Here is a 22018-nt window from a genome sequence, read left to right as displayed (position 1 = left end):
CTTCTTCACATGTGGTAGCAGTTTGGTTCTCTGAGCTGCCTCCCCAAGGACAAGAGGGGGACCCAAGAAGAGGAGGCCACAGCCACCACAGTGCAGGAGGCTGGAGCAGCACCAGCATTGCCAGCAGCCACCAGCCTGGCCACGAGCAGAGCCCCAGCACGAAACTGTGTCCTTGGTTAGCACAAGACCCTGTTTTCTAACAGTATCACATTCATAACCTTACAGAGCACCTTCTGAATGAGGATACGCTACATTTTTGAGTGATCAGTCAAACCCAAACAATCAATTATACCTTTTGTCAAAACTGTTTACGCTTTCACACTGTGCTGGAGTCATTAAGAATGAACACTGAGCAGGACTGGTTATTTATCCTCCTCCTCTTGCCCTGAAAGGGAATTAATCTTAAACTTTCCGTTTAATGATCTCAATACAGCCTCACTGTAAATGACAGCAGGCTGCACTGAGAAATATTTAAAAACAGAAGGGCCTCTGAATGACAGAGTTTAGCAACACACAACTGTTCCTCCACATGCACGCCAAGGGAAGCCAAACCTCTGTGGAAGGCGAGGTTAAAAATGTGCTGCGTGCCACTCCAGTGCTACAGAAAACATGCTGTAATTAGCAACCTCTAGAGATTTATTCAAGCTGAGAAAGATAAAAGTGAAAGGAGTGATTCAAAAGCCATTCTTAAAACTGCTGGCCGACCTACTTAACATTCTCCCAGCGTCTACATAGAAAATGCAATTCTTCTGTCAAAGAAAAGTAATTAATGAACCTGCCCAATCCATCCATTGCCCCTCTTGGGATGCTGGCCACCAGCATGCTCCAGCCTGCACACTGAAGTGGGAGACAGCACCGCAGCCCCACATAGGTATCAGTCACATGCATCACCCTCACCTCAACAATGCTTCAGCAGAGCATCTCAGACTTATTGTTAAATGTGGTCCAGGCTGGGACACATCCCTTGGCTTGGCCTGGCTCTGGTCCTCAGCAAATCCCTCCCTCTCACTGCCCTGTACCACGACGAACCTTTCCACACCCACCAAAACCAGCAATACATGTTGGAGCAGGATAAACCGGAATATTTCAAATTCTGGTCTGGGTTATTTTCACCCATATGTTGGGAGGACATGGGGCTTCATTGTATGACAATCTCCTCCCCACCACCATATTTAGCAGACTTAATCTGTGATGTTTGTCTAGGTGGGGTGTTTATCTTATTCCCTTCCCCTCCAGAAGAAGAAGAGAGTTTGCTTTTACATACTTTAAGAATTTTTAAGTCCAATTATAAAATGGATTTATTTTTTATCATTATTTTCCCACCATTTTCACTGCTCCCCTCCACAGATCGCCTTCCACCTGAGCAAAGCTGACAGCTCCCCACAGCAGCAAGCCACACTGACGGCCACCATCTCATTCATATGCACACTCAGAGCACCATAAATCTGCTCAAATATCATTCCTCCCCCGGGGCAATGTTTTTTTCCCCCAGAATATCTACATTGCTAGTTGCAGAAATTTCTCTTTCCAATTAACTTACAGGTTCCAAATATCACCAGCTGGAACCACAGCACAAAGCCTGGGCACTGAACACAGGGGATACCAGCTGAAGGATGAGGGTCTTTAGGGTCTTTGCTATCCTTACTTAGATTTGGTGTTTTTTCTTGCTTTTTTGTTTTGTTTTGTTTTCCCTTTCATTTAAGAGCCAGCAAGTTGAAAACTGCTGAACCCTTTATCGACACATGAATGCACAAGGAATAACCCATGAACTGAATGAATTGAAACTATCCACAGAACCCTTAACTGATATTTTTGTTGGCCATGTCACATCACGTTACATTTCTGACGTGTCGTGTTTATGCCTGAGTCACGGTGCAGCCTGATGGAAGAACAAAGCACAGTGCCATGCAACAGGACATACTAGTGAGGTCAAAAACCCCATCTGACTGCTGATTGACTGCCCACCACTAATCTGGATTTAGTTAATTCCTTCTAAAAGACAAGAACAAAAGTTCAGAGAAGGTTAAAGGGCACATGCAGAGTTTAATAATCTATTAACACAATAACCTGCTATATATGACTATGCAATAAGCTGAGGGAATTTGCCAGAAACACTTCAGTCTGCAAACATTATTTAAGGCAAATCTTGATTCATTATACTCTCTGTATACACAGAGAAGGGCAGTGTTTCTCTAACAGAAGGCTCCAAGACATGAGCTGAATAGGTCTAAGGTAAAAACAAACCCTAAGCAGCAGCAGCCAAATTAGAAAATTAGGTTTATCACATTTTTATTTTTTGTTGATGAAAACTCTTTACTGTTGGGGCTGAATTCAGGCAGGCTGGGAAAGAAAATCTGACTTCAAATAACATCAGGGAAACCAAGAAGTCATTCTAATCATAAAACCTTAAAAATCATAAAGATCAACTCATTAAATGATCTCTGCCTTTCAACTCCTGCTTGTCGATGGACAGTTTTTGCTTTTATTGGATTTTCTTTATTTAATGCAGCCAACAAGGCTGATCTTCATTTTTATTTAAAGCCAAAGGCAGATATCAGACATGGTGCTGACCCTGAGAAGACAGTCCCCAGAATTGAACTCTTCTGCTTATGCCTGATGTACAGACAAAGGTTTATTCTTTCTGTTGCTTCCGCATCAGCACAAAAGAGTTTTGCTGCACTGGCAGCCCCACCATCCTCCTGGAGAGAGAACTGGGACCTCTGGGATCCTAAACGAGTCTCCCGCAGAAGCTTAAAAGAACAGGTTTGCATTCCTTACAGCAGCAAGGGAGACCCTGATGTTGAGGACATTGTGATTTGTGATGATGATCCTAACTTAGCACCACTTCAAGAAATAAACTAGTTACTGTCTTTTAAGACCATTCATACTTTGCCCAAATAAGGCTTTAAGAAAGCTACAACTGAAGTTCTTTTGGCTTGGAATACTGTTTTTACTGCCTAAATAAGCCCATAGAACACTTAACCAGCAAAAGAATGACACCACTGAAGTTCTCCTTGTGTTATACCAATATGTGCATACTTTGGACCAGGAGAGCAACATCGTGAATGAATGAAACAAGGTACAGCATTAAAAAAATCTCCATTTTCCTACAGTAACAGAAGGCTCAGTAGGTGCTCCTGCAAAAACAGTCATGCTGTCATAGTATCTTACTGATTTGGGTATGCAGAGAGAAGTAGTCGGTAAAGAACTTATGGGAGGATGACAGAAAAAAAAGGGGTGACGGACAAATCCCAAGAAGGCCACAATCATACTCCTCAGACCAGTTATATAGTAATACAAGAAAATCAGAAGCAAAGAGAAACCAAAATTTGCTCAACCACCCCTTGGTTTTGATGAAATCTTTCTGTGACTGAGAAGATTTTTTTAAAAAAAAACAACTTGTGTGCAGCATCAAAAATATGCAATGCAGCTTCGAAAGGACACTAAAGTTCAGAATTCCTTTAGGTTTCCTTGTCTTGCACCTGTTAACTTGATGCATCCAAAAATCATTCTAGAAAACATTGGCCATGTATAAAAGCACAAAAATAGTACTACTATTTTGTAGTTAACATTCCCTTTAATCCTACTAAAGATTTTTAATTTGGAGTAGTGCAGTCCCTGTATTATATTAGGTGGACCACTGGCAACTATGTTCCTCCATCTGGCAATCCCTGGGACTGCTGCAATCCCATGGAGCACATCACAGCATCACGACTGTGATTCAAAAGCATAAAGCAAAACCACCTGATTGCTTCTCCCCCTGAAGTAAATCTTGCTCTTGAGACACCTCCCATGGGAAGGACTGTTTTGCTGCAGGATCTTTCAGACCAAAGAAAATCAGTGGGTTGAACCATGAAATGAAGGGGTTTGATTTTTGTGAGACATGCTTATTTTAAAATGTATTTATCTTAGTCCATGTGACTGAAACAGGAAGATGTATCAGGGTGACACTAGAAAAATCCTTAAAACTGCAAATTTTGCCACCAAGTTTTCATAAACCCTCTCCCCATCCTCAAGAACTATACAACAGGCACTCGGACAGGAGATTTACAGCTTCCTATTGAAGCCCTCCAGCCATCCATCTAAACAATCAATTCCTGCTCCTTCCAAAGAGCAATGCAACCAAAGATGGCACAAACACACCTCTTTGAAAACACAATCACAAACTCAGAGCATACAGAAGGTACCCTCACTGTTAATATAGTTATGAAATTGGGAAGTTGCATCAATCTTAAGCAACATATTTTGCCCTCCATTCATGCTGTTCTGAAACAACGCAAGGACTGTGAGATGGTTTTCTTGCTGAATAGCACTGTACTTGGAGTAATACATTACTGGTGGGACTCCCCTGATGATGTATTACACTAATGCATCATTAGGATGATGTTTCACACTGATGATTTATTGCAGTGCAACATAATGAGAGCAATAGCTCACTGGGTGCATAATCCTGCCAGGAGCTGTGCGCCTGCAGCTCTCTGACTTCATTTGTAGTTCAGGGTGTCCAGAAGCTTAGATGGATTAGATCCTCAGACACGCACATCTCAAAGGATGGCAAGAGTCAGAAAAATGCCAGCATACAGGTAAGTGCAGTTAATTACAGGCTTCAATGTATAGTATGCTGATATCAAGAACTGGCATCACATTTTAACACCTGTGCAAAACATCTTCAAACGAAGAAGTGTCTGTAACGAAGCTGCTAAGCTCCTTATACTTCTGCATCCCTGCAGTAGCCATCATAGCAGACTCTGAGTGCTTACAGCCTTGATAAAAATACCTACCTTACGTTTTCCATGCCAGATGTCTGCTAGAAGGAGGAGGAAGGCTGGGGAAAGGGGGTGGTTGCTTGTTTTTAATCAATAAGTTCAGTGGAAGCAGTTCTGTTGAGCTATTTTTATGACCCAGACTAAGAAAAAAAATAGGTAGTTTTGCCAACAAGGAAAGATTCTGGTGACCTTTTTTCTGACCTTTTTTAACAAACAGAGCTATTTGATCTGTATGAAATTCTAAAAAGACCTTGCAGTATGATCAGTATCACTGACAAGAAGGCAACACTTTAAGATTTGTGAACTCTTAACCATGGAATCGTATATAATGTTCAAAAAGAGAGGAAACTGGTAAATAAACAAGGATGGAACAAGCCAATTTAAATAATAAAAGAACTTCTTCAGTCTCCCACAGAAACATTAAGATTTACAATTGAACCACAACTTCATTATTTATTTAGGTTTTGCTTCAATACCTTTGAGGTTCTCAAATAAGTCTAAATGTGCATGCACACACACACTCACAAATATAACGTGGATCCTGCATGCAATTTCCATCTTTTTGCATTTGTTTAGTTCTGAAAAACATAACAGTATTTTAGACAACCAACTAATGTGCTCTGCATCTTCAAGCTCTCCAAAATGAACAGACCAGACTCCTCTCCAGGGAACAGCAACCTCTCTGGTCACAGATTTAAAAAACGTAGCTTTCATACCTTTCTTCTGACAGCTGTAATTGAGAAACCACAGGGTAACTCATGAACTGGGAAAGAGTATAGACACCTCAGCTAGCTAAATGATGAGTTAATATCTCCACCTTCCTCTTTTTTTACCCCCTCATGTGTAGCCCTTCAGATTGCCTGAGCTATAGGGCTCTGCATTGTAGAGGCTATCTCCAGCCAGTAGGGCACAGGTTGGAAACACACAACAAAGAGCTGATCTTTCCAAGATCTGTCTACATGAGAAAAAGTAAAAAAACAAACAAAAAACCCCCAAACAACAAAGCCCAAAGCAAAACCAAAAAACACCACACAACACCCAAAACCACCCAAACAAAAAACAAACAACCCCCCCTTAAACACCCTTCCCTTTTAGGGGACCACTTTTGAACAGCTCTCCAGCACATCCTGCAATGAATTAAATTCCAAGGAGATAACACCAGCTGAGCATCACCCTGACCTACAGTAGCCTGAATCCACCTGTCAGGGTACTGCATGTTTTCCACACAGGGCTGTTCCCTCCCTGTTTCCCAGGGAGAGAACAAAAGTCCACCACAGAGAGAAGGGGATGACACAAACCCCACTTTGTAGTTTGCAGCATGCTGTTCCCAAGCTTGGGGATGGCAATGAAAATTCACCTCTTTAACAGGCTACAAGATAACAAAAAAAACAAAAACACAAAAACACAAAACAGAATGATTTCATGTATTTCCCCCACCAGTCGCCCATGCAAGGGCCAACCACGTCCTGGCCATAAATTCTCTGGCACAAGAGCATTATACCAAAGGAAAGGAATGTCTTTCCATCTGTGTATTTCCCCTCAGGCAGTCACTTGATAATGAAACCAGTTAAGGTCTTTGGGTTCACAATGTTATTATAGTCAGATAATATTTTGTTTGCAGCCAAGCCTGAAGAACTCCTAAGTAGTGCAGTACAGGCACCATACACCTGTTAAGTCACAGCGTTCCTTCTCTAAGTGGACAAATCTGTTTTAGCCATCTCCCGAGATTTTCCCCTCACAGTTAATTACAAAGCGATGACTGTACTCATTTCCTGATCTTAGAGGGAATCTATAACAAACGTCTGCCACGGGTGAAGGCTGTTCCCTCTGTCCCTCAGAAACACCAGCAATCCTTCTAGCAGTCCTGGCTGCCCTCCTTCAACCTTTTCTCCCAGTTGTCCCACACCTTCTGCTGCAACACAAACACTGCACAGAAAATAATAACCTTTCACTAGGAAAGAAACAACATGGGCTGACTAACATTTTCTAAAATAATTGAACAATGCCCCTCCTCAACACAAAAACACTAGCACAGGTATGCAGACCAAGGTCATTCTGCAAAGACCTACACTGAGATGGACAGAACCAATCTCATCAGTGATGTTGATGCAGAGAGCCACCCATCAAGGCAGCAGGATTTTATTCACTTTCTCCACAGACATGCACAACTACAGCACTGAACATGTGGTTCCCGATGACTTGAAGAGCAATTTTGTTTAAAGTGATTAACAGGCTCACAACGAAATTTGCTCATTGTTGGATCTGAAAGTCATTGGAGCCACTTTCACACTGTGACATCTATTCTAGTGTACAATTTTTATCCAAAGTATTGCTGTGTCTTGCAAAATACGAGATGTTCTGAAGCCAGGTCAGGCACAATAAGCATTCTGGGGAAAAAATAAGGGGAAAGAAGTCCATCTAAGAAGAAGTGATACTTCATTGTGACAGCAACCTTTCTTTATGCTACTCCTAGCAGGCTGATGTCTGATCCTGGGCACAAATTGTTGGCAATTGGTGTACCTGACCTTAGAGACATATGTTAGGTCAATGGTTCCCAACTTTCCGGACCGATAGCCAATTGAAAAGGATCAGCATTTTTTGCAAATCGTCACACATGCTTACCATCAACCTTGTGGTTGGAAGCTCAAAGGTGATGTGACTCAGCAGTATGGCTCCAACACCTCCTTCATTACCCTTCTGGGATGACCAGTGCTCAGCTGGCACAGGTGAAGAGCACCCCTTGGTTGGAGTCATCTCAGAGAAGTTTAGAAATTGAATTTGTTCCCTGGCTCCCATGTTTTCACAAGTTGTTTCGCATCATATCCCAGGAACCAGCTCCTGTGACATTGTCTAGTCATGATTCCTGTCACAGACTGTGCTCCCCCTTTTCTTGGCTGCCAAGAACCAGCCTAACCCTCTAAAAAAACACTTCTGAATCCCTCTCACTGCAAACAGTGAAGGTGCCACACTTCCACTTTGAGGATAAATACAAAGCAATTCCTTCAGCAAGGAAGGAGGGAGCAGAAACATTTTCTGTAATTGAATGTATGGAATTAAAAGCACAGAAGCACACAAACACCACATAAATCAATTAAATAAAACCAGACACAATCGGACGACTTGCAGAGACAATAAAGAAAAAGATTAAAGGGAGAGCTCCTGGGTGATGAGCAGATGGACTGTGACTTGAAGCTCAGGTAAGAAAGGGGACTTCAGGTATTGGATTCCTTCTGTGGCATAGCTCCATTTTGACAGCCTCAAACAATAAATCTGACCCCAAAATTACTCTTTTCCTCCAAAGAGAAGAAATCTGTTAGACCCAAAATATGTTCAGTACCTCTGATAACAAAGGAGAGGCACCACCTCCAGAGTGTCCTTGCAGCTGTTGGAGAGCAGTTTTAATAATTTTATTAAAATACTCTGAAACACTTTTTTTTTCCCGATCAAAAAGAGGAAAAGTTTACCAAACAGGGCCACATATTCCTCATCACTTCATTGCTTTCTTATTGGAACTGTCATTGTGGAGTCTTCTAGCAAGTCAAAGATGTTCCATGGGTGCAGAACTGATTAAAAAAATGGATCACCAAATGACATCTCAGGAGAAAAAAAATGCACATATCTCACTCTGGGTTTAGTGCTAATGCTCTTCCTTTGCACACTTCATTAGGCTTTTAAATTCCGGGCTGTCCATTGTATAAAATTCTCAGCACTATTAGAAACCCCTGGCACTCAAGCAGAGTGCTTCAGAACAATGACAAAGGTTTGGCAGAAACCCCATTTGAACTGCCCACGCCAGTGACTCTCCATATCCTTGCACTAGTATTGGACTGCCTCAAATATGCTTTGCTTTGGTTATGGAAGGTTCCAGCTTTGTCTTGCACAATAAGTTTAAAAATTCTTTGGTTATTAAAAAAACTGAAATGGGGAATATATATGAAATAAACAAGGCTTTTTCTGCTATACGCTTTAATTCACTTTCTCAGATAATTTATAACAATCCTCATTTTTTACTACAAGTAAATACCATTACCTATTTAAAAATCAAAGCTATTGCAGCATGTTTTCATCAAGTTTGTGTGAGTAATTACATCTTAAAATGGCAAACATCCCTTCCAATAACGCCCTGGCAGAGTTCACTTCTTCTGCAAGTAATAAAAGTGAAAGAGAGCAAACTGTGCTTCAAGATATTTGGCCGCTGCGCCATGAGGCAGCTGATGCATTCCAAATGTCTGTCAGGTCACTTTGCAACACCAACCCTTGCTAATCAATAGTGAAATCTTTTTCTCTGTGGCTTAAATATATTCCTGGTTTTGTTAAACTGAAGAAAATTGTAAATTAGTTTGACTCTGTCGGACCATGCAGCTTGAAGAAACACGCTGTCATCCTGACTGGGTAAGAGCTAAGAAGATACAGTTAAATTACGATACTTAATTCACTGTCAACCACAGATTTTGTGTCAGAGATTTTGTGAGATGCACTGCAGTATCTTATTGCTGGTCTTTGCAAGAGGCAGGCTAGAACCCACAGGCTGTCTTGTTTCTAAGCATCCAAACATTTTTCTTAAAGCCCCAAACTCAGCTTCCCCTTTCTAGGATGCGAGCCTTTCTTCACCTCCTTCACTTGGCCCAGAAGTCATGTCCTTTTCTCTTACTCTTCATATATCTTCCTTTTCTTGATTCCAAGCTACTTGGAACAGAGATCATATCCGTCTTTGTTTGAGAACTCTATAGCAGTCTGCATGTTGCAGTGGTACCATAAATAAAAAGTAATAAAAGTGCTAGGAAAGTCTTTTGAAATGTCCATATTATTTTTACTATTACTCATGCTGTCACTATTTAAGAAACAATGCCAGGAAGATCTAGGTCTTGAAGGGGACTTATAACAATTTTTGTAAGAATACACTATTGAAACTATGATGTTACTGACAGCAAAGTGTTTTGCAAGGTGTAGAGGTTCTCCTGCTGCTTTTTTGAGTGCTTCTAACAGATGTTCAATTTCAAGTGGTCTGCAGATACCAATAGGCTGATGGTTCTGCAGGAATCGGAGCAGCAGATGTGCCCTGCATTATGTTTTGCTATTCCCTTTATGAATCGACATGTCACCCTGTGGGTTTATAGCCAGTTAATTTTGTAATGACATCACTATTTCTGTACTTTTAATGATTCTCGCAGGATTTAATTTCTCAAATAACAGAACTCTTGATGCTGGAATTGCTATGTGAGAGTAGTATATATAATACACAGATTTCTTTACATGATTCAGTTCCACTTCCTGCCAAATGCCTTTGCTAATAGCTTTTAGGTAGTGCTGATATGCACAGGGATTCTCCCAAAAACCACTGATTTACAAAGTGGCCTCGATTCAGGGCTCTAGACGAACGTCTGTGCATGTCTCCAGGATCATTACCCTCGAACAAGTACCCCCTGGTGGACAGATGGAATGAGGATAGGAAGAGAATAAGGATAGAAAGAATGGGGATTTCCATTGGCTCTGATGTAGAAGGGTAGGTATTGCCCCATCAGATGCTGCGTTCTATGGTGCCCAGCTGAAATCAGAGCGCACAGGAAATTGCACTGCATTTTTCCACATTTCCAGGGACCTGATTGTGAGGACAGCACACTGGCTGTTGGCTTGGATGCTTTCAATCTTAAAAGGGAGCCAAGTTTTCCCTCCCTCAAATACAGTTGCAGAGTTTGTTAGAGGCCAGGGGTTTCTGGGCAGAACCTCTGGTAACAGCTGCAGGCTGCACGGAGCAGCCATAGGACACCACCTTTCTTCCCTGGAGTATTCGGTACTGGTAAAGAATGCCTTTCTTTTTATTTTTAAATACAGAGAGGAAAAAGTGATGCTATTACAGCTGTATTTAAAGGACTTCTGGCATTTCCTTCATTGAAACTAACTTTTAGGTATTTAAAAAAATCGACTGGAAAAAACATTACAGGTTGTAAAAGGTTCTAGTTAGCTATGTTGTGTTATGAAGCCTTGAAATACATCTGAAAACTTTTAATTCTGTGAAATGAGAACTGCATAAGCCGATATTTTCCCCCCACCCCTCCCAGTTATGCCAGAAATTATACTCTCCACATTACTGTAAATATCAAAATACACCTTTAGTAAAAACCAGTTTTTGAAAAGCATCTTAGGTCTTAAATTTAAGGAGTGAATCCTATCTGCTCTTACTGATCTAGCTGAGAAATCAAGGCCTTAATTTCTAAGAATCAACTACATAATTTTTACACACATACAGGAAAAAAATTATCTCCAGTTGTGACCACAGGCAGAGTCTTCACAGCACTTGCAGGAGCTGTGTGGTCATGCTGGGGTCTGAATCCATCCATAGAAAGGATGAGGAAATCCATCCATAGAAAGGATGAGGTAAGTATTTTTCTGAGTTTTCCTCAGTATTCCTGTTTTTTTTTCTGCCCATCTTAACTTCTTGCAATACACACATCTTAAAAAAAGTTGAGTATCAGCCTTAGTACAAATCTCATATTGAAACATATGAAGTTCAGGAAAGCTAATGCTGAGGTTAAATAAAATTTGACTGGCCTTCAGCAGTGAAAAATAGCAAAGACAAAGCTCTACCTAGAGGTCCACACCTATTAAGTGCATGAACTACCTGACTTCCATCTTAACTGAAGCTTAAGGAAGTGTGCTAATGGCACGCCTAGCCCATGGATATCTCACAGTACTCCAAAAGCAGAAGCACATTCCCCTGAGACATGGTGCATCACAAGCCCTCCAGACCCACCTCTCATCTTCTGCTCTAGCCTCCCAAGAAATGCTGAACCAAACTCTTCCAACCACCTGAACACAGTATTTCTGCCCCAGATGCTCCCAGCAGCCCCTCATGACTTTCAGGCCCTGTCCCTCTTGAACTATGGGATGAAAGTCATGCTCAAAAATCTTTTGCTCCTCTGGCATAACTGAAGTACTTAAACCTGTGAAGTTTGTTTTTCCAGGCACCTAAACATCCTTACAGGCTTTCCTGAGAAATAAGTATTACCATAAAATTGTGGAGCTAAGCCAAGGGCCCATTGCCTTTGTCCAGCCTTCCCCAGTCTGGAGGCATGGCCACACAGGGACTTCCAGTGTCTCTCCAGCATTTCCCCTCCTTCAAAACCCAAATGCTCGGCCAAAACACACACCTTGCTATCAACACACTTTCCCTGACTCAGACCACGAAGAATCAAGCACACAGGGAAGATGCTGGGCATGTTGCTCACTGCACAACCTCAGGGTACTCAGACACAGCCATTGGGAGCTCAGCAGCCCAACCCTGGTGAGACCCACTATATTTAGGGTATGACTGCTTTCTAAAAATGCATTATCTAGACAAAACAGTTGAGTATCTTAGGGATGCAGGTTCTGGTTTTCCGAATATTTCTGATATTTACTCTGACATTTCCTCTGAGTGTGTGTGGTGTTTTGAAAGGAAAAGAGTTTTTTGTTGCTTAAGGCCAGTCCTTCCTGTTTGTTAGTTTATACCAAACCTAATTTTTGACATGAATAAAATTGTTCCTTTAAATCTGATTTCAAACATGTGGTAAAGACAAATCTAACAATTTTATGAGATATAGTTACTTTTGTAGAGGGTGAGTCTGCCCTGGGGAATTTTTCCTGACTAGATTTATCACAAGTTTTTTGAACCAGATAATTTTGTTTGATAGCACATCTGGCAGCATCATAAAATCTTGACGTCCCAAGCTATTACACAGGAATTACTTTTGTAAATCATTTATGAATATTACTGATGTAGGCCTATTCTGGGCTGTAAGAAAGGAAACAGAGAGCTGAAGGACAAAGGAAGGGAAAAAGGATTCCCTGCCCTTTCAGGGCTCATCAGATAGGGTGGGTATTTATCATTTTAAATGGGAAACATGTTGTCATTGACACAGCTGAAAAGTCCACATAACACAATTTGTTCCCCATATTCCCTAAATAGGCAAAAGGGGAAGATATTCTACATGAGGAAAACTGTAAATTGATCTCTCCTGAAGACAAATCTGTCCCTGTCCGAATCTTAAATAGAACTTCCCAATTAAACACCACATAGTGCAAAAACATAGTAAACACAAACTCACAATCCAAGTAGACTAAAGGAGGAAACTCTTACTAAGACCAGCATAGAGGCAAAATAAAAGGCCCATTTTAGCTCACAAATAAAAAAAGGTATTTACAAAATCCCCCCCAAATCCACTCCACACAGTGACCTGTCTTTTGAACACGGCAGCATGACTGAACGGAAACTCTCCTCACACAGCTAAAATGACATGATTAGCTGCTAAACATACACCTTCAGACAGAAAGCCAGCAAATCAAAAGCTTATGTTGACTTTTAGTATCATGAATTATCACACTATTAGCAATTTCAGAAGAGGGCACCTATTGATTTGGATTGGAAACACATGAGACATTGAAATAACTCTGGGTGTTGCCCCCTTGCCAAACCCAAATCCTGGTATTACAATCCTTTTGAACACGTAGTGGGAGTGCGGAACTGACTCCAAACACACCATGGAGGGGTGGAGGGGCAACAGAGGAGTCACCCCAATTGAACCAACAATGGGGGACTACAACAAGTCCTGCACTCCTCATTCCTGACATCACCAACACTGGGAGATACTGGCTGTTATTCTTGCTGAGCCAGAGCAGAGGAGAGGATCATTTACAACACTCTGCAGAAAGGTATTTCCAGCCTTAGGTGAGAAGGCATTTTGTTGGGGAATTTCCCTGCTTTGGGGCCCACATGGAGGGAAGGAGAAATTCTCTCACATCTCCTGATTGACTTCCAAATGCTCGGCTCCTTCAGAGTACGGCATGTCTATGAAAGATGCACAGAGCCATTATTGAGCACATGCCAGTACTGCACCATACACTTTCCCTGCCAGAGCAGAAAATTTCTAAATTTGGCTTCGTCCCAGGAAGAAAATTCCTGTCCACACACACCCAGACTGATTTCTCACAGATGAGCATGCTTCCCACTAAGATCTGAAGTGGGCTGCATCCACAGGGTGCTGAGGACCCACCCTGGCAGGGCAGTGGTGTGGCAGAAGTCACCAGCTGCACCGAGTAGAGAGGAGCTCCTGGTTTATTTGAAAGTGGCAATACTGAAAAAGAAGCTCTAACATGAAAATGCAAGTTTAAATTTTTGATAGTTTCAGATCAACTAGAATCTGAAAATGACAGTGTAACAGTTTTAATAATCAAAGCATGGATGGTTTCAAGCTGCATAAAGAGCTCCACCAGGAAAAAATCCACAACATGACATAAAGGAAGAACAGAAAAGAAATGGTGATTTCCAGGGTCATGAGTGGTATCTGCAGGGTATCATCTGGACATTTCTCCTCAAGCTTGACAGCATGAGGCAACACTGGCTGTGACTAAGAAATCTGAGATTCATATTCTATTTACCGCCCCTCTTTCTGAATGCAAACACATGTTCTGTCTTTCCAATAACGATGGACAACACATGCACTGAGTAGGTACATTGAAAGTCATCTGTTGATTGCAGATACATGTAAATGACCACACAGCAAGGTTTCCTAGGGAGACAGGACTGGAAAAAAAGGGAGACAGCTACTCTAAGATTAGACACTGTGAAAAAAACCTCAAACAACATAATCAGACAAGGTTGATTAATGTATTTCTTTCCTAATTCAATATAACTATTATAATACTGTTTTAGATAACTCCAGAATGCCAAAGAGTGATGAGGGCTTTTTTTTTTTTTTCATTCCATTATAGATAGCACTTGCCTCAGTAACTATGCCGATGGAAGAAAATCTATCATGTACTAACCATACTCCAATCTCCAACAGAAATATTCACCATTTTGTGAAGTAAAGTGAGATCTGGGAGTCCTTGACCTTCTGAGTAATTAAGGGAAACAGAGACATTTTTGTTTTTATTAGAGATACACTAAACTATTTGAAAATAATTTGAATAGCTGGAGAATTAGTGTATTTGCCTGCTCATGAGTAGTGCAGATAGTTTAGAGTTCTCTTGGGGGCAACACATCGTAATGAATATCTGCTATTCATATTTAATGCAATCTGCCAAAGAGTGCTTTTGGGAGGACTTTCTGTGTCAACAAAATGATTAACAACAGGACTGAAAAAGTAAATGAATTCCTGCAATGGGTGGGGCTGGCAAAAATATCTTTCAGTACTATACCAGTTCCACTGGATTTAACTGTGCTTTTTAAATTATACCAGTAGGAAAATCCATTTCCCAGGGAGGGGAAAACCAAAAAAGCAAGCAATCTTTAAGTTCGAGTAGTAAATAATTGCATTAATGGGAGGAAAAACAATTCCAACAGAAAACAATGCCCAAAACAACAATCTGCCTGTCCAGAGCATGTCTGAAAAGCCTGGTATGCAAAACTGACTACTAAATAAAATAATTAGTGCTTATATAGCACAACCCAGAAATAACGTTGTAGGTACTTCCTTTCTACCTCTTTGAGTTCCTCAGATGATCTTACTTTCCATACATTTTCTCATATTTCTAAGACTTACATAGAACAGAACATAAAGTTCTTTATTCTTTACGATACACTTTTAAAATACCCCAGACAGAAAAGAGTAGAAAAGCTTGGCTGAAATACAATGCGTGACCTTAATATGGAATTATCTCCATGGCATCCCAACAGTTCTCTAAATAACACATTCAGATTACTTTTTTCCAAATTATCTGGATGAAGTAACCTTACTCAGTTTACATAAATTCCAGGACATCCTTGTATCAGACCAACTGCTCTTCCCTGCCCCTTATCAAGCTACTCCTATTCCTCCCTTGCAAGAAATGGAAGGGGGGATATCAAGGATTTGAAGGCTCACATTGGCAGCCCGAGGATCAAAATGTGGGGTGGGAGTCAAAGGTAGAATATGGGGGTGCTCCCACCAAATGCCATGGGCTACACAAATCACCTCGTCCAAGCAGATGCTCAATCCAAGCAGAAAGGGAGCAACTGCCAAACAAAGTGTTTTATTATTTAGTGGCTCCCACTGTGGTTATTGTCCAGGCCCTTTTAAAATTTGATCTAGGATACACTCAGGGATTCCTTTCATCACAGCATTAGCTCAGATTAAGCTTTTTCCTCCAGCTCACACCAACTGGCTTTGTTACGTAGTGGTATCTAGCCATGTTAAACTAATTCTGTAAAACTCATTCTGGTGAAGTTATGTTACAGGAACCAGATTTGCAAAGATACTCTACAAACAACCAGTAGGGCTTCATCTTCCCCATGCTGATATTTGCTTGTGAAACTGCAACATCACTGGGTGCCTTGCAGTTCCAGCAGCCAAAACATAAAAGTAGCACTTTCCTCACCAGTTTTCAACTCCATGGATATACTACAATGATCTGTGCAGCTTTTACATACCTTCCTTCTCGAATTTCATGTGGTGATTCTCTTGGTTAGGGGGGTTTCTCCTGGAATTTGGGGTGTTTTTTGTAAGACTACTTTTTATAACTAATCTTTTTCCAGAAATTAAAATGTGCCCATTACAGCCACAACAGATGTTTAATAAAGAAGGGAAACTCTTCTAAAGCTGGTATCCTCATGTTGTGGCAGTCACCTTATTGACCTCTGGCAGCAGCATTAGGTCTCATGACAGCCAGATGGGCCCTGACCCTTCTTCCAGGGCTGACAGAGAGCAATGCCACTCAGATACAAGAACTGCCTGTATGACTGCTACTCACCTGAACCTAAGGTGTTTTTACTTTAATTAAATGTCAAGTAACAATATTTGCCCGTATTTATTTATTCCTCTCCAAAATATTTCACAAGTGTTCTATGATTTTCCTATGGCAAACATGTCAGCCTTTGTAGGACTTCTGCCCATTTCCCATAGTTGCTCCCAGTGTGGCAAAGAACCAAAACCTCTTGGTCTACAACAGGCTGGCGGATGACCCAAAAAGCACAGGAATGTCCCAAATTTTGCCTTCTATCACTTTGTCTAATTGAGCTAAGCAGTAACCTCCTGAAACCACCTCTGCTGTGCAGAAGAAACTCCTCATTCATTAATGTGGCCAGGGAAGCCTGTGTGCCACCTGATGTCAGGAGTGAAGATGTCTGCTCTGTGCTCCGCGGGGTAACACAGCAGTAGGTAAATCAATCCGACTTCACAAAAGTAACGATCTTCTTGACCGTGGTCTCGTTTGGTGCTAATGCATCGTTAAAAAAAAGTGGTTTTTTTCATCCTCTGACCTCTCCAGCACTGCGACCAGACCTCCAATTATGAAGTATTTTGCACTATGTATCTCAGTATAAAAACAGAAGCCGAGTCACAGGTCAGAGAGGCAACAGCATTATTAACATCAATGAAATTAAATCACTCCATCCTGAGCATTTATGGCAAGCCCCTTGTGCTCACACAATTCATGTGTCTAAGATGTACTGTTGTCTGTTTAATGGGACTGGAGATACCTGCTTCAACTGCAGATTAGGATAACTTAATGCAACTTGTTATAAGGTTATTCTGCCATCATCAAAAGTCTAAAACCAAGACAGAAATAAAATAAAACAAGGCACTAGTACAAAAGCTCAAATGGCGCTAACTTTGAACAAAAGCTGTTGAACAGCATTGTTTTAAAAAGATTAAAGAGATCTTTATAACATTCCTGTTATGTAAAATAATTTCTATTGGAATTTACATGAATGAAAATAATCTGGAAGGTAAATAGTACAGTAGCTTCAAGCATGCAAAGAACATTGGTTTGGCCAACCTTTAATATTTTCAGGTCTTTGCAAGAGAGTTCCGTATTATTCTACCACACAGTATAAAATTTAACTTTATTAGAGACCATCAGTCATACTGACTTTGGCCTATGGGTGGCTTCATTGGGAAAGCAAACAAATAAACAAACAAAATCTACAATAGAGAACAGAATCCTGAAATACAACCTGAAGCTCAACCTGCATGTTTCCAAGAACTTGTCTCCATAAATCCAGTGATATAATCCTCAAGTTCCAGATTCAGAAGTCTACAGACAGAGTATTGACAGTACAGGTATGAAAACAGAGTAGTGTAAACCAGAAAAGTCATCCTGCACTGGACTATGTCTCAAAAAAAAATTCTCATTCAAGTAATCCTCCTTCCTATCTTGCCAATTTTAGCTGGTATTTGCAAACACTATTGCCTTGAGCTATGCACAATAGCTGCCAGGTTTTTGTGCTCAGTCACAGAGACCCAGCCCTGCAAAGAACCTCCACAAAGATACTGACCTGAAAATCCTAAGACCAGGGCATAAAGACACAAACTCCAAGATTTAGAAGTAGCCACTTATTTTGCATATTGACAGAAATTCATACTAAGCAGTACTTTTCTGAGAGGCTGACCACTGACTGGTTTATTAATCATTAATAATGCATAAACAACACAGTCTTAATTCCACAGGAATAATTCATAGTAAAGAACAACTCTGCAATGCTGATCATATAATTTTGGTATTTACCAATCTATGCCTCAGAAAATGTTCTCATTTACTAATAAAACTATTTCTTCAACAGGTGAGTATTCCTGAAGTAGTGTGGGGTAAATTCAGGATGGTAACCTGATAATCAACCAGGATATTATCTAATAGGATTGGAAAATTTAAGCTACTCATAGACCTTCTGGCTGTTTTGTTTCTCGTCTCCAATAAAGACAAACACCCTGCAATAGAACAGAGCAAATAAAAACCTAACCCAATTATACTTCTTCCCATATGTGAGGGGATGAAAACAGTCCACACAAATGGAAAAATAAACAAACACAAAATACAAACAAACAGAAAGAAAAAAACAAACAAAAAAGCTCCCCGCTAATTTACTTCAAGACAGCACAGCGTTCCAGTATGTGTATGTGAGACAGGAAGCCAGAATTAGTATTAAGCAGCACAAAACCTACAACTTTACTCTTCAGAAGTATTGTCTTGACTGTGATTCCCCATTTAAGTTTGGAGCTGAAACTTTGTGAGATTTCTGTAAAGAACTCTCTGAAAGATATACCTGGGACACTGCTATAACAAGTCACATTTGCTTTTAGTAGAAAGTGCATTGTTGCACACATGTGCTGTTTAATCAAGACTTCCCACATCCAACATTTGCAGTAATGTATTTAGACAAGCACCTTCAACGAAAACTGATCTGCAAAGCTGTATCCATCTGGGTTTCCTGAGTAATAAATATATCAGTCATGCAGTGTAAAGACCTCCAGACACAAATCTTGTCGAAGTGATCCTACTTAAAAAGTTTCTACTTGGGACAGCTTTATTTGGAGCTGCTTAAACCTACATAAAAACTAAGACCAAGCAGAAAGCATATTTGTCATAAGGCAAAGAAAAAGCCTTGCCCAGCAAATACACTCAGCAGTGCTGCATGTAAAAATGAGAGAGTTAATGCTCTTCCTAGAAGCAGGTAGAGTGCTGTGGTTTTGGGACTGAGTATGAGAATAATGTTGACAGCAACAACTAAAGCATCACTGTGTTAAGTAGTGTTTACTCTAAGTCAAGGGCTTTTCATTTTTCTGTGCTCTAACAGTGAAGAGATGAACAAGGAGCTGGGAGGGAGCACAGCCAGGACAGCTGACCCAAACATGCCTAAGGGATAGTCCAGGAGGTAAAATACCATCTCCAGTATATAAAGTGGGGAGAGGTGGCCAGGAGCTGCTGATGGCTGCCCAAGGTCAGCAGGTGGTGAGCGACTGTAGTGACATCTCTTGTCTCTCCTGGGTTTTACTTCTTTCTTTTTGTTGCCTCCCTTTTAATTACAACTATTATTACATTATGTCTTATTATAATATTAACTTGAGTAAAACTACAGGTTTTACCTTTCCCCTGGATACTCTTCCTCATCCCACTATGGGGGAAAGGAGATGTGAGAGAGCAGCTGTGCAATAGTTGGTTGCTATCTAGGGTTAAACCACAACAGAAACTCAAACACAGACTCAAGGGCTCATTCTGCAGCCACAGACAGCTCACAGCTGTCCACTGGGCTGCTCTTCAGAAGCTGCACATGAAGAAAACAGTTACTTATAGAAGAAAACTGAAGCAGTTTCAGGAACTTTGCAACTTCAGAGAATTCTATACTGAGGTATCATTGCCAGTCATGATTACAAAAGGGTCAGTTTTTCTTTAAAAGCAACACTGGATTCTGCAGCTAATATAATAATGCAGTATATATCAAAATGCATAGCAAGTTTTGTTGCTCTTGGTTTCCATAGCTTTGGCATGCTATACAGTTTCCTGTTTATAAAAACAAGAGGAAGTGAAAATGGTATTTCAAAACAAATTCATACTCTTCGCCCAAGTAAAATACGCCATAGATGAACAACTTCAATCACTCTTGATATAATTTCAGAACGAACACGATCAGTCTTTATTAGAGGAGAGCTGGTCAATAAAAGGTATTAATACCAAGCACTTACTTGCAGGTGAGGGGGTGCTGCATCCACTAGTTGGTGGGTGACTCTGGAGTCCATGAAGGGAAGGTAGTGACAGTCCACCAATGACTGGAGGAAAAAGTAAGGGATATGGTGCTGCTGGATAGTGAGTCATATGTCCATTCACGGCCGGTACTGGACATGTGCGGCTACTGGTTGTCATGTTAACACCTCACAGTGGACAAATATTGTGTTGCATCACTCCAGGCCAGCAAATTAGATACCTCAAATTATGAATGACAAGGGCTGTCAAGCCTGAAGGTACAGCTTAAGCTGGATTGCGTGATGATGAAAAGGTAATTCACTAGATCAGGTCCATCTTATATTTCATCACTGCTTCCTACTGTTCTCTCTTCTAGGACATCCTTGCTCTGCAGACTGGATAGAAAGTCTTCTTACTCTTGTATTAGGGTGCAGTTCAGTTGCTTATGCAAATGTTTCTCTGGGAGAAGAGTTGCTCTCTACAGATGCATGCTGACACAGTCTGGGGAAGAAAACAATATATTGATTAAAAACCACATTTTTTAAAATATGGACATAGAAGAACCTTTTTTTCTCATTGTTACTTTTGTTAAGTTACAATTTATTTATCAGTATCGCATGAGGTCATCTTGATATTTACCTAGGGGTGAAACACTCACCCCATTACTGAAGCTAACAACAGAACACGCATTAAGTTAATTTCCCTACACGATGAGCAACAGCAAAAGCTATTTCTGGTGTGACCCAGTCTTTTGAAAACTTCCAGATTTAAAAACAATGCATCAATAATCACCTGAAATATTGATGCTGGGGGAGAAAAAAAAAATCACCTTCTTAAACATTTCCCTGTGTATGTTAGCTTTCAATGTCCCCCTAAAAGCTACAGAAGGATTGTTACTGGGGCGGCTCTCAACTCCCTTCAGTGCCATGGCTCAGGCAGGGCACTGAGGCATGCATCTGAGGGTGATTTTGGGTTGGGCTGTTAAAGCAGTAATAGCTTTAATAATGACTGTTTTCACAAAGTATAATTAACTAATTATCCCTTGGGAAACACCCAATGGTTTACTTTTTTTTTTTTTTTTTTTGAGAGGTACGGGGAACTGCCTGAACAAACAAGCATGTATTATTTCATGATCTGGATGAGTGAGTGGCATGAGTCAATACACTGCTCCTGTGCTTTGCTAGGGAACTTGCTTGGTCTCATGACCACCATCTTCAAAGTCATCCACAGCTCCACACATCTTCCTCAGCATTTCACCCAAAGAGCTGCCACCTTTCAAGAGGTCCTCATTTTTTCAGGCTTTTTACCAAAAGCCTCGGGTTGAGAACAGGACACTTCTTTGTGATATTGCCATGCAATTTGCTCCCACCATAGCAGTTTCAAGTCTAGGTACAGCAAATGGCTGGTGGTCTCTGAATCAACCTGCTGGTGCCACACCAGTAAGTGCTACTGGTGTCTTGAGAGATACAGTACCGGGAAGGCTGCAACCACTCCATATTGCAAACTCTGCTCCTGTAGCTGCTCATGCAGTGCTCCAGGCAAAAGCCAGTGAGTGCTGCAGCCAGCTCCTGAGCTCACCCTGCACGAGGAGTTTACTCATCTGCTCCAACACATGCTGTAGAAGGAAGACAGTAGGAGCCACAGAGCAAACTCAGCCACCCAAAAGTAAGGCAGCCCATGGCTGCCTAAGGCTTTGTTTCCTGAGAAGACGTACTACAGTCTTGCATTTGCCACAGTCAGTGATCAGTAACCACATCCACTGCTATATAGCACTTTTATCTGTAATTCTTTGAAATTATAGCCTGAAACCAAAGGCAAGAGGATTTTTGGGTGGGAAAATT

General features: G+C 41.0%; 1 protein-coding gene across 3 annotated transcripts in view; it reads right to left on the bottom strand.

The window, feature by feature from the left end:
* The window catches only part of RARB (retinoic acid receptor beta), a 191030-nt gene extending 170673 nt beyond the window's left edge, over positions 1 to 20357 (bottom strand). For 2 of the 3 annotated variants that reach the window (XM_062496310.1, XM_062496327.1), the window contains exon 1: positions 20180 to 20357. In XM_062496310.1, the coding sequence (XP_062352294.1) occupies positions 20180 to 20357 (178 nt within the window). Of the gene's footprint in view, positions 1 to 6638; positions 6673 to 20179 lie in introns of all 3 variants that reach the window. The other variant, XM_062496318.1, reaches the window with a different exon arrangement.
* Positions 20358 to 22018: the final 1661 nt, after the last annotated feature.

Source organism: Cinclus cinclus, chromosome 1, assembly GCF_963662255.1.
Source record: "Cinclus cinclus chromosome 1, bCinCin1.1, whole genome shotgun sequence".
NCBI lineage: Eukaryota > Metazoa > Chordata > Aves > Passeriformes > Cinclidae > Cinclus > Cinclus cinclus.
The sequence above is the reverse complement of the archived record's forward strand: the minus strand, read 5'-3'. Positions and strand labels throughout refer to the sequence as shown.